At 35.5% G+C, this 14,761-nt stretch overlaps 1 protein-coding gene across 1 annotated transcript in view; it reads right to left on the reverse strand.

The window, feature by feature from the left end:
• cryl1 (crystallin, lambda 1) overlaps positions 1-14,761 on the reverse strand; it is a 158,752-nt gene that overhangs the window by 94,069 nt on the left and 49,922 nt on the right. Inside the window, exon 4 of the mRNA XM_039744005.1 lies at positions 1,574-1,735. Within this exon, the coding sequence (XP_039599939.1) occupies positions 1,574-1,735 (162 nt within the window). The remainder of the gene's footprint in view (positions 1-1,573; positions 1,736-14,761) is intronic.

Consider the following 14,761-nt stretch of genomic DNA (forward strand, 5'->3'; position numbering starts at 1 on the left):
GCACTTAATTTGTTTAGCTTGATAGACTTGGTTCATGCATTAAACTTAGATTTGAAAAGTATCAGTCTGGCTGCTTATATTGACAAACCAAATTTCGAATCAATATAATTTGAAAGCAAGACAAGATGGTATCTGCATATGCAGCACTCAAATGTGAGCTACTTTTAAATGGGTATTTATTCATTCTTACATCAATTTTTTTGGTAAACATTAGGGGCCTCATGTATAAACGTTGCATATGCACACAAATGTTGCGTATTCCTATTTCCAGGTTTACATCACAATGTATAAAAAACTAAACTTTGTGTAAAGCCACACACATTCTCACAACAGCTCAATCCATTGCGTATGCAAGTTTTCGACCTGGTTTTACAAACTGGCAGCACCCAGCATCAAAGCAGTGCTTTTGTTCCAGTGTGGTTTCCCTTTCTTTTTTAGATTCACATCCCTAACGCAGCTTTATCAAATACACTGAAATTAATTGCATATCATTTGTAAATTTAAGGCACCTGATTGAATCAATTTTATTTATTCCAAATATCATGGCTGCTTTAGCATTGCTACTCTCAGTGCACCACTCAGAGTACTTTAACTCACTGTATCTGAGTGTGGAATCACAGCTGCACTGAACAGGGAAAGTGATATTTATATTGATTTGCATATTAAAATATGCAAAATTCTGGGAGGAGTCAGGGTGGAGTGTCAGACACGTGCACGTGCGTAACATTTCACGCTGACGAAGATTTATGCAGCGGAAGATCGTGGAAGTTGGCGTACATACAGATTTATGTGTCTGAATTTTTTGTGTGTACGCACATTTCTTTTTGTTCGTATGCCATTTTTTACTGTGAATTCTACGCTTGCCGTTATATGTGAGGCCCCATGCAGCCAGAGGATAGTCAAAAACTAGGTGTTTTTGTTACCTTTATTTGAGGTAAAAATATAATGCAAAATATAGAAAACAGGGGGTATAAAAACAGACACAGAAAGTGTGAAATGGCACATAAAATACACTGTACCTGCAAAGAATTATATTGTCCACTTTAACCTAAACTGAAAAGACTTTCACATCCAGTAACCTACCCCAACCTCCTTTTGAAAAATACAGTTTTAGTTAACTGTTTGAATAACTATTTACACGTCTTTTTTAAAATATATGTATCATATGCATTAACAGGCAGAACACAGGGGAAGTGACTACAATTTCTGCCTTACAAATCCTGGATCCTGGTTCCTCTCTTGTCTGCACTGGTCTTTAATTAAGTTTTCTGGTTTCCTCCAACAGTCTAACAATATGCACGTTAGGTTAACTGGCAAATATAAACTGTTCCTGTTTGAGTTTGAGTGCATGCATAAGTGGACTCTCTGATGGTTTGGCACTTTGTCCAGAACTAGATCTAGCCTTGCATGCAATCCTGTCAGGAAAGGAGCCAGTGTTCAAAACTCTGAATTGGGTTAAGTGGATTTAAGAATGTTACATACATTAAAATTGGTGTGTATCAAAATAAAAAATATGGAATCAAGTATGCCATAAAACAAATAAAATAGTAGCCAAAATATCATGCATACTTACAGGATGAGACACAATACATCTCTTTCTGTTCTTTACTTTGGAGAATACATTTGTAGGTAGTATACAAGAGGTTGAACTACTGAGGATGACGCCATCAGCAACATGACTCTCTACAGCACAAAAAATCTCCTGTTTTGCAGATAGATTTTCATAAATACACTCCTGCAAAGAAAAAGAATCAAATTTAGTCACGGTAAATTCAAAAGTATCATTAATTTATTATCTTGGAACCAATTACTTTTTATTGTAGTTAATTATTGGAATTATGTAAAGTCATGCCATATAAACAGAAGGAAAAAGACACCCATGGACTACTCAGAGTATGCTGAAGTTGAAGAAATTTGCACTTTTACTTATAGCGCATTTAAAAGTTAAAAACATTCCCTGAGCAAATTAAACAGCAACTCAACACTCAAGATTCTCCAAACGAGGAGACCAATATGATTTTAAGGGCATACCCTACACATAATCTGCAATAGGATTCATCAGAAAAGGCACTATACATAGATAAGATAACAACTGAGTACAACACCACCGCTATGACAAAACATGGCTAAAATATATCCTTAATTTCAACCAAAACAACAATTGACACAGGTTCAAATAACAACAATAATTTCTTCCTAAGACTAAAACTTCCTCCAATAAACTTCTGACCTTAAATTTGTGGCAGCACCTCAAAAATTCATACTACAAAAACAGAGAAAGAGGAACTGTACAAATATTACATCACTACTATGTACAAAGTTAACAGAACATCATCCAAAAATTTTTGTTCAAGCTGCCAGAGATTCAACAAATATAGGCAATGGGATATATATTTAAAAATATACACTTGTTCATTATGAGTGTTGATGTATAATTGTAAGTTCCCTACAATGAACCTGGACCCCATACAAGGCTGTTTTTTTGCTTTGTATCCAATGCTACCAGGATAAATTTTCACTCTCACAACTCTGAATTTGACTAATAGAGTTTAATATCACATGCATGGTTTAAATACAGGAAAGTAAAGGCGTACAATGGTTACTCCTGCTGTAAGAAACTCAGTTTCAAACTTAGCCTGATCATTTGCTATATGAAATTTACATGCTTCTTCATGTGGGTTTTCCTCCAGGTACTTTGGTTTCTTCCCACATTAAAAAGATGCCGAGGTTTGATTGATTAGATTCCATAAATATGTCTAATACTGGAAGTGTGCATGCAAGTACCCCGAGATTTTATTTTATTTTTTTTTCCAGCCTTTGGAGTTTTTTTTTGTTTTTTCTGTCCACCCTGGCCATCGGACCTTACTCTTATTCTATGTTAATTAATGTTGACTTATGTTTATTTTTTATTGTGTCTTCTATTTTTCTATTCATTTTGTAAAGCACTTTGAGCTACATTTTTTTTGTATGAATATGTGCTATATAAATAAATGTTGATTGATTGATTGATTGAGATAATTTAATGCACAGTCCTGGGTTGGTCCCCATGTTGCAAATTACACTGCTGAGATAAGTAGACAGATATTGTATTGCTTTGTACTTTCTTTTTGAGGGCACTATATTAAGAAGAATTGTGACATACATATTTAAATTTCCCCGTCTAAAGCCTAGGTTATTCTTGAAATGTCCGAGCTCAGCGTGGAGACTGTATGGAAAAAATGTCATCAGATGTGGCAACACGCCCCTGCATGCAGCTCTTTATCTAACTATGCAGCACGGTGATTGTGTATCCAAAATGGTGAGGCCAATTACGTGGGTGCCAGGATGATTAATGAAGGGCTGAATATGACGCAACAGGTCATCAAAATGCAAAAAAGACATGCAAAACATTTGAAATGCGCTTGCTCATAATGTAGGTGCCATATACACGAGAATACTACACTTGAACTAACTTCACAGCTTTTGGTCAATAGGTCTAACACTTTACCTTCTCCCTTTCTTCCTCTTAAAGTCAGCAATAGCAGGCACAACACTTCGTCCATCAGCAGACACTCACATCCTCTGCTGTGACATTATTAGCATGGTGACAGTGACCAAACACTGTCACTTCATGACTAGGAGGATATCAACATGCTAAATGCAAGGGCCAGAACAAGTATAAATGTCTTTTGGCCACCCACAATGCACACGCTTTGTAGTGCAGCCTGCAGGCCTGCTTCATGTGTTAAGTATAAACTAAGCTTTATACATCATAATTTCAGGCTGTAAGACTCCTAAAGGTGAGGGAAAAACAAACATCTGGACACAGTATTTTTTGCCACAATATAGCAAAGTTAGTAGGGCTGGAATAGGCCTACCTAAGTAGGCATACTCAAGGGTCAAATATGTACTATATAGTATGTGTGTATATATATATATATATATATATATATATATATATATATATATATATATATATATATATATATATATATATATATATATATATATATATATATATATACACTATTTCAAAGAAGAATCGGCCGTGCTAATTGATAATGTTCGTCATTACATACGGGGGTCTTCCCAGACTGTCTTAAGACTGCTGTAGTTAAACCCCTACTTAAGAAACATAATCTCGACCTCTTGAAAATTTTAGACCCATCTCTAACCTGTCTTTCTTAATTATGCAGTTAAATGACCACCTAAATAAACATGCTATTCTTGATAAATTTCAGTCGGGTTTTAGAACAAATCACAGCACAGAAACTGCACTCGTTAAAGTAGTAAATGATTTGCGGGTGAATGCAGACAGAGGCAATTTATCTGTTGTCATCCTCCTACATCTGAGTGCTGAATTTGACACCATTGATCATATTATTCTTAGAAATTGCCTTAGTTAATGGGTGGGCCTCTTTGGCAGTGTCTTAAATTGGTTTGAATCCTACCTGACAGGGAGAAAATTCTTTGTTAGTTGTGGTAATCAAATCTCAAAGACACATGATATCCGATATGGTGTTCCACAAGGCTCTATCCTGGGTTCGCTGTTATTCTCAAACTATATGCTTCCATTAGGTCAGATTATCTCATGGCACAACGTGAGTTACCACAGCTATGCTGATGACACACAGCACCTGATGACCCCAATTCTCTTGATTCACTAACACAATGTCTGACTTGTATCTCAGAATGGATAAATAGTAACTTTCTCAAGTTAAATAAAGAGAAAACTGAAATCTTAGTGATTGGCAATAATGGATACAATGAGGCTATTAGAAATAAACTGGATACATTAGAATTAAAAGTCAAGACGGAGGTAAAAAGCTTAGGGGTAATTGTTGACTGTAATCTGAATTTTAAATCGCATATTAATCAGATCACTAGGACAGCATTTTTTCACTTAAGAAACATAGCTAAAGTTAGACCTCTTATATCACTGAAAGATGCTGAGAAATGAATTCACGCTTTTGTTTTCAGTCGACTAGATTACTGTAACGCACTCCTCTCAGGAGTACCCAAAAAAGACATAAAACTAGTGCAGAATGCAGCTGCTAGAATCCTAACTAGGAAAAGAAAATCCAAGCACATTTCTCCAGTTTTGATGTCACTACACTGGTTACCTGTGTCATTCAGGATTGACTTAAAAATTCTGCTTATGGTTTATAAAGCCTTAAATAATCTCGCCCCATTTTATATAGCGGAATGTCTGACACCTTATATTTCAAATCGTAACCTCAGATCCTCAAATGAGCATCTCCTTAGAATTCCAAGAACAAAACTTGAAAGAAGTGGTGAGGCGGCCTTCTGCTGCTATGCACCTAAAATCTGGAATAGCCTGCCAATAGGAATTCGCCAGACTAATACAGTAGAGCACTTTAAAACACTGCTGAAAACATATTACTTTAACATGGCCTTTTCATAACTTCACTTTAACTTAATCCTGATACTCTGTACTCTGTATGTTCAATTCATCATAATAACTATTCTAACTGGCTCTAAAATCCGTACTGACCCCTACTCTCTCTTCTGTTTCTTTTTCCGGTTTCTTTTTGGTGGCGGCCTGCGCCACCACCACCTACTCAAAGCATCATGATGCTCCAACAATGATGGATGGATTAAAAGCCAGAAGTTTACGTGACCATCATCATCAAGTCCTTCTGTGAGAACCCTAAATCCAAAGAGGACTGTTTTATTTATGTTAGGTAGAATGCCCAGTGGTGTCTGGAATCCCTACAGATTTTAATTTTTTCTCCAGCCGTCTGGAGTTTTTTTTTTTCTGTCCACCCTGGCCATTGGACCTTACTCTTATTCTATGTTAATTAATGTTGACTTATTTTATTTTCTTACTGTGTCTTTTATTTTTCTATTCTTCATTTTGTAAAGCACTTTGAGCTACTTTTTGTATGAAAATGTGCTATATAAATAAATGTTGTTGTTGATATGCATTTTTCCGTTCTGTTTCCTTTTATGATATTATATTCTCACTGAAAGCGCTTACAGCATGTGGTTACAAAAATGCTTTCAGAATTATGTAATATATTACTAAAATACAAAAGAACTGTACAATGTTAAGAGTTAAAAATTAAGTGGCATTTGGACTTATTCTAGTCAGACTTGGGGTCAAGCAGGCTGCCATGTTTCTAATGTACTTATTATATTTAAAGTACATATTCTTTGTAATTCAATAAAGAAAACTGGTAATAATCCTACTGTGCTTTATTTCCTTATAGTTTGATGTTTACTATAATAGGCACAGCATGGGAAAGGTACAATTGTATCACTGTATAATTAATTGTTAAATACAGTGTCTTTTGTGAAATTATCTGAAATACATGCCACTGATGCAACAGCCACATTTTCATTCATTCAGTTTGTGGAGCTGACGTGTTTTAGTATGACAAAAAAAACTTTAAAAGGAAAAAACTAGTGAATCAGAAGCTTCTGCTGTAACTCGAGACATTTGATAACACTGGGGATTATCAATGAGATCATGGCTGTGAGAAGAAACGAAGAAAGTAACCTGAAGAATTTAAATTACATATTACAACTCTTTTCCTGGCAATGAAGATACCTGAAATAAACCATTCTATCATTTTGACATATTTTACCTCATTACTAATAAGATGACCAGTAAAAACATTACATTTAATGTTTGTAATGGCAGAGGGAACAATTGTCCCTCACCATAAGGCTTCACTCCCTACAGTTAGTAGTCACACAAGATGAAAACTAGAAGTCAATCAGAACAGTTATATATCCAGGAGAAGATCAGAGGAGTAAAAAGATTAGAAAGTCACAAGGTGATTTTTGAAGACGAGGGTCTTTAGGGGGCACCTGGACATGACTAGACCAAGAGCTGTATGGATGATCATGAAAAGCCAAGAACTGAAAGACAGAGTATATCTTCACCTGGAGATATGAGGCACAGTTAGTATGCAGTCCAAAGTAGAATGAAGACTTCTTAGAGGGATATATGGACAGACCAGATATGTAAGGTTGTGAGAAGCAGACCTATAGGACAAGACAGTTGTATGAAACCACATACATTAAGCAGAAGGAGGCTGGTGGAGATAGGCAGAGGAAAAACATATGCAAAGCAATGACAGGAACACAGTAGAATAACATTAGTCTAGTGGATTTCGTTAGGTTGTAAAGTAGGTGCTGGGAGGCCTACCAGTAGACGTACAGTAATCCAGCCTAAAGACCAGTATATTAATGTATTATAGAAAATCTGTCCCAATGTTTTCCATTCAACAAATTACATTTCAACAAATTTGGGGCAACTACTTTAAGGGTCTAATTGTTTATTGCGGATATCAGTATTTTTATTCAAAAGCAATGATGTTTTATTAAGGCAACTGACCTGTAAGTGGTGGCTGTGACTGAAAATTGCTAGGTGAGTCGTGAAGTGTAAAGGGATCTTTAGCTAATGCATGTTGCTTTAAAAACTCAAAGTGCCATTATGTACACTTGACAATATACTACTTTTACTACTAATCGTCAGGCATTTTACAGGGCTACCATATATTGCTAACTGGAAAACTAATTTGACTCACTGCACCTGCATTTATTTGTAAATGTGATCAAGTCACATGTGGCATTTTCATTTTTTCACATACAAAAACCAGCCCCCTTCCCCCCATAGAACTAAATGTGTTCAGCATATGGATGAATAGCTGGTATACAGAGGTTGGATTTTTTTCCCTCATGATATTCAAGACTTGTCCTTATTAAATGGACAAAGACATAAGCAAGGTCAGATAATGTGCATATTCACACTTTCAAAGAAATTTAAACGTGGCTCATGCAGCTCACTTCACTTCATGTGTAGTTGAATCAAAGACAGATGCATATACTGGTCTCTTAAAAGAAAGCTTGGCAAATATGTTTTTAACCAAAGAACTTTTTGTCCATAACAACAGTCACTCTCCTTCTAGCAAGCAGTTTGGATTTCAAAGAGTACTGCTGTTGACTTAAAATCAGTGTTTGGTGCTCAGACTGCAGTTTGCTTTTTGGGTGGGTCTGCAAACAGGTTAACAGTACAAAGAGCAGCTAATAATAGGTGATACTTTACAGGATACTAAGCAAGGCTCCCAGTTTAGTTCCCACCTCCGCCTCACTGTTTGATTGCAAGCAACTCATTAAACTGCTTGTGCTCCAATAGCAGGTTAATCAATCAATCATTATTTTATATAGCTCATTAACAACACAAAATGCTCTAGAGAGCGAACAAGATAATAATATAGGCAAAAAATCAAAACACAATACTAGTTAAACTCTTTATCAATCTTCACATGGAGAGCTGGAGAGCACAAAGTCATGGTGCCTGGCTCAGTAGAAAACAAGCTCAAAATCTGTATTTTATCATCATCATATTGTTTACTATATTCCTTCTTCCTGTTAATGGATGTCAAAAACTGAATATCTGCAAATAGATAAAATTATCTTAGTACCAAAACAGTGGTGAGGAATCAAAAGTGCAGACAATTTGACTACAAAAAAAGAATTAATAAGATTTAGTAAGAACACACACACACACACCGACAAAGTAAAGTAAGAAATAAGCTGAGAATGTTGAAAATATGAGGCAGTAGCATAAGATAAGTAATCTTAATAACAATTCTTAAATAAAATTTAAGATTTTTTCTAATTACAACACTACTGAAGGCAAAGATTTTCCTATTGTAAATTCTTTCCAACACAAGCACCTTTTTTGTGTACAGTGGATTTAAATTTTCACACCATTGGTATTGGTTGTTTTAACCATTTTGCATTCACTGGCATCTTGGTACATCCTGAAAGCAGACCAGCACAATGGCTTGTGACAGCCTCCAAGTGATCGTATGTCTGAACAACCGGTCAGCTAAACAAAGGCTCTTTGATGTTCTGTGACTATAATTATTTATTTTAAACCCGGACAAAAACTTCTGTTAGTCAGAATTCTAAAAAGAAATGTTAAAAAAAAAATACCCACACAAACAAAATGGCATCTGTAAAAAGAAAAATCTATATGCAGAAGGTTTAAAAGTTCAAATGATGTTTGTGTTTACTGTACTGGAAAAACATTCCTCTGTTTTCAAGGAGGTCATTCTTGGAGACGAGATGGAAATAAAGAACGATTAATTTGCAAATAGGTATGCATAGATGGTTCAGTCCATGGAGTTGAAGTGAGCAATCAGAAAAACAGTTCATTCCCTTTTATACTTTTGTATTACCATTACCTTACCTAATACACCATGTCATCTGACTCTTAATATGCAGAATTCTATCATCTTAGCCAATTGTCTACAGCCACGAATAACTTTGTATAGTGTACAGGTCGATTTTTCCATTATTCTAAACATTGCTTTGTTAATAGGAGTGTCCTACGGGTTTTCCCATTGATCTTACCACCGCTTCATAATGGAGGTGTTTAGACTTTTTCACTAGCTTGTTCTCAATTTTTAATGGCCAGTTCATTACACATCTACTTCATTTTAATCTTAGCAACTATCTTGGTGGCTCCTCTAGATAAGGCAAAGGCCTCACGTGCCCAAGCTTTAAGCTGCATTTAGTTAACCCTTTAGTTACCTTCAGTCCTTTTCCTTATGCTTTTAATAATCTATTGTTATAACTTCATTTAAGTATATGCTTGTATTAAATTGTAAAAATTATCATTATTGATTAAAAATAGTTGACTAAAATTTTATGTTACATATACACACAACCTAAACAACATACACCAAACCCTATTTTATTTTGCCACTTTTTTCCATAACAGGGTTATGAAGTATTTGGTCCTGTCTCAGAAGAATCAAGTGCACACTAGAAATCAACCATAGATGGGATACTAGACCAGTCCATGCACATCTGTTTAGGGTGAAACCTACAGTCTTAAAGAAAGATTACTTGAATGAATAGTAAATGAGCACAAGTCACACTAAGGTTGCACCAAATTTTCCGCCACAAAAAAGTGTTCAACCAAAAATAGCAAAAAATGGCTAAATGCCCAAAAATCCTGAATTTTTTGGTTGAATATGTTGCACCATTTCTGTTACTATCCAGCACTAGAACAGCAGTATTAGTGATAAAGAGCAAGAAACTACTCTTGTTTTTTATTAAATGAAAAGCAATGATCAATATTCGTCTGCATTATATCCTACAACATGTTGTCAACCCAGGGACCTATGCAAGGGTTTTGTTTTTGGACTTCAGCTAAGCCTTTAATAACATCATCCCGGAACACGTCCATTCTAAACTCACCGAGCTTTCTGTTCCTACCTACACCTGTCAATGGATTACCAATTTTCTGACAAATAGGAAACAGTAGGTGTAACTGAGGAACCCCTGTCTAGCTCCTGCACAATCAGCACTGGTGCCCCCACCCAGGGAGGGATGTGTGCTCTCCCCACTGCTTTTCTCCCTCCATATTTATGACTGACCTCTAAGGACCTCTCTGTCAAGCCCTACAAATATGCAAACAGCACAACCTTTATTGGACTCATCAGAAATGTTGACTAATCTGCATACAGACAGATTGAGTAGCTGGCCCTTTGGTGATCTGAGAGCAATCTGGAGCAAAACAGGCTCAAAACTCAGTGGAAACAACTGTTGACTTCAGGAAGCTGGGCCCATGCCCCCAATATTACTTCCCTACTCCTTACTTAACAATAAGGTGGCAGCTGTGAAAGCCTTTGCATTTCTGGGCTCTATAATAACCCAGGACTTGACATGGAAAACCAACATAGACTTCATAATAAAAAGGGTACAGCAACAGATGTACTTCCTGCAACAGCTGTGGGAGCTCAGTCTGCCAAAGCAGTTGCTGATTCAGTTCTATAAAGCAATCATTGGGTCTGTTCTCAGTTCATGCTTCACAATGTGGTTTGGATCAGCAACTAAACAAGTCAAGTGCAGGTTACAACAAATAGTCAGGTCTGATGAAAACATCATTGGCACCAGTCTTCCCACTTTTCCACTTTTCAGGACTTGTACAATTCCAGAGTAATGAAGGTGGCAGGAAAAATTATCACCAACCCTTCACATCCAGACCACAACTTTTATGAACTTCTCCCATCTGCCATGGGCTATAGACTAAACTACACCAAAGCAAGCAGATATAAAAACAGTTTCTTTCCCCAGGTCAAGAAGATCAAAAATGGTTAATTCGGCTGTCCTTGCTCAATATATCGCACAATATTTTTACATATAATTAATGTGTATATATGGTTCAGTCTTTTCTGCACTGCCTTGCACTTCCAATGCACATTTTTACATTGTATGTGTTGTATGTGTGTGTGCTCAGGCGTGTGGTTAGAAAGTTTGTGTATGCCTGTCATGTAACTATAATTGGAGAGTCATCAAAAAACTTGTGTGCATAACTGGCCAATAAATGGGATTCTAATTCTGATTATGACTCTGAAATAGATAAAAGAACAGATGGGAGAAAAGATCAGATTGGGAAAAATTCAATTGTGACACACAGCAACATTATTTAAACAAGTTAAGATGAATAAACAATGTGCATTCATTGGTCTCAGGGCATACATTATGGCTGGGCTTAAAAGCTGAAATCAATGGAAGCACGCAAACAAGTAATTAATTGCTGGGTACAAGATCTTCAAATTTACAAGCCAACAAACTGATCTAATAATATTTGTATCAATCTATTAAAATCACTGGCAGAAAATTACACTGATATTACATTATAAGGTAAAAGGCAGAAGAAAGGTTCTGAGTTACATCCTTAGTCATGTTATTTGAAAAGAAAAACCTATCAAGTACAAAAAGTAAAAACTGAGTAACTTGCTACAGCTAATGTCCATAAATGTTGGGTTCTTTGCATCTTTTGACGTTAGATTTCAGTACTGTGTCCAACATGTTTAAACAAATTTAGGGATAGCAACATTCTAATTACATACCTAGAATCAAAATAATGTCTCACATTTACACAGGTTGTGTAGTCTAAGTGGCTGACCCTTTAAAGGTCTAATAATTTTGCAGTCCAAAAAGTATGCTTGAATGTGATAATCAAGCCTCATAGCCATTGTGGCAATGGCCCAGAACATGAACATTCTAAGTAAAGTTTTTATTAACTACACCAAACAGCTTAATGCAAAACAATTATTATACTAATAAGATTTTATATAGACAATATTTCAAGCTTAAATACCTTATGTAATTATTGTATACATGGAACCCTACTCTACAAGCAGATTTAGTTTAATTTTTGTTTTATTTATTTACTTACTTATTTAATAATAAAAAATAATAACAATACATATTATTTATATAGTGCCTTTCCCTTACTCAATGCACTTATTTAAACAGCAGGGTAAAGGTAAAACTGAGCACAAATATTTCTGTATAGAACACTAAACAGATAAATAAAGGAGATATAAAGCATTAAATAGAATAAAAGATAATATACCAGAGTAAAATACTAAATTCAATATAAAAAAACCTGAACAAATAATATCTTTTCTGATATAACACACACACACCTGAGCATCTGGACAGAGAGGTAAACTGAAAGAAAGGTCAGAATGTTAGATTAAGTTAAAAGTTTTTTAAAGGAATGAATTGAATCAGCTAATCTAATTAATTTAGGGAAGTCATTCCAAAGTCTGGGTGCTATACAGCTGAAGGCCCTGTCACCCATAGAGTGCAGGTTAGTGGGGGACACAACAAGACTGCCAGAATCAGAGAACCTTAGCAGGTGAACAAGAGCATAGCGATGGAGAAGGTCACTGATGTAGTCCGGTGCAAGGCCAATTAACGCTTTGTAGGGTAATAACATAATTTTATATTCAATTCTGTAAGACACAGAAACATTTATTTATTTATTAAAGCCCAATAACATAAACAGAGAATTTGGTCTTATAGGATATTGATATTCTCAATATTATTGTTCTAGTTGTTGTGAAATAAACACTCAATGGTTTACTGTCTATAACATTTTTATGTTTGGGCAACTAACCATACTTCTTCTTTTGTCATATTATTTTCTTAATGGAATCACTAATACAGTAAGTACAAATACATTCCTCGGCTAATCACATGCTTAATTGCTCACATGCAAGTTATAGTTTAAGAACTCCGAACTGTCACTTCCTAATTGTCAAGAATTGAAAGTCTATCTAGAAATGAACAGTACATGAGTACAGTATAAGTTAAAATATCTTAATCAGTTATCAAGTGATAATGGAATGAGCTACAGCTGCCATGGATAATTTGTGATTTCAAAATAAGCATACTTGCCTTTAAATCAGTGTTACTGCATTTGTGTGTTTACGCTTTCAAGATTTTAGTTAATGCTTCTTCATAATGTGAGATGTTACCTCACTTTTTCAGGAAGCATTAGGGAGGTCAAGTGCAGGAGAAAGTATCAGACACACAACCAGGAATAAATTAAATAATTTATAGAAACCGAACAGATAAAATACAGCTCTAGGAGTGCTTTTCTCAACTAAATATTTATTGAGAACATTCAGTACTGAATAAAAAATCTATTTTTGTTATAAAAATATGAGAATAAAGTTTGCTAGATGTCCTGCATATTAAAATCTGAGTCTCAGACTCAACTCTTCAATCAAAATGCTGCGTATTGTTTCTTAAAATAATACTGCATTGTAAGTAAATAAAGAACAATGAAACTAATGTTAGTTGTTTGAACCAGAAGTAGTAAAAGCCATATTGAATCTTTGTGTTAAGCAGCATGTGATAGTTAGGCAGGTCAGGGAAAGTGTTCTCTGTCCTACACAATTTACATATTTGAAATATATGGAAACCTACTTCAATGCCTGACTGAGCAAAAGACAAAAGTGGCTGTTTAGAGTGTGATATATCAAACAAATTAATGTTTTAAAATGGTTAAACACCTGAGCTCTACTTCACTAACCGAGCATATACAGATATAATTGCATAGATAAATAAATAAACACAAATTTTGAGTTTATTAATATGAACATTTGCATGACTCTGTGCAAATGTAAGCACAACCTTGAGTGTGCATATTCAGTTTCTTAATTAGATGCATGGCAGGCAAAACTCAAAAGTTTGTTTTTGAAGGAAGTGAACTGAATATTAAACTATTACCCTCAAAGACTCGACTGGCTTAGATAGGTTGATAGATTTACCTACAGTACAGTTAGTAATTAATATTACAAATATCTGTAGACTAGACATGTTTATAACATTAATCTGCTCTTCATTCACCTTCATTTGTAAGTGTCTTGCACAGCAAAGTAGAAGGACTATACTCATTATACTGGCCCCTCAATCTCAAAATATGTATTCCCAATGGTTCAGTTCAGGTTTTTGCTCTGTAATATTTGCAAAACCCAACCCCCCCGACCCCCCCGTCACCCTGTGTTCAGATTCAGCGAGTTGGAAAATGGATGGAAGTTCCCTGCAGGTGTCCATGTGGGAATCCTGACCCAGGGATCCTTCCATCTAGCATATTGGTGCGAGCATGTACTCCTGACAGGTTATCTCCCCACTGTCCTTCCGCCATACTGGCCTCCTGGCCAGGTATTGTTCTTTGGTCCAACAATACTGGGATGTCAGCGTGTCCACTCCTGCATTGGCATTCTCTGCCATCCGCCTGGCTAAGGCATCTATTTTCTTTAGCTACTACATATTGCAAGAAGGTTTGTTAATACATTCTACTCACATTGAATAAGTCATTAATAAACATGCAAAACTCCTGTATTACAATCTAACTTTTTTTTTTAAGTAATGTATTGTTTTGTGTACATTTTGCATATTGCCAATTATTGTGATTGGTAGTCAGGAACAT

This window comes from Polypterus senegalus, chromosome 2 (assembly GCF_016835505.1).
Source record: "Polypterus senegalus isolate Bchr_013 chromosome 2, ASM1683550v1, whole genome shotgun sequence".
NCBI lineage: Eukaryota > Metazoa > Chordata > Cladistia > Polypteriformes > Polypteridae > Polypterus > Polypterus senegalus.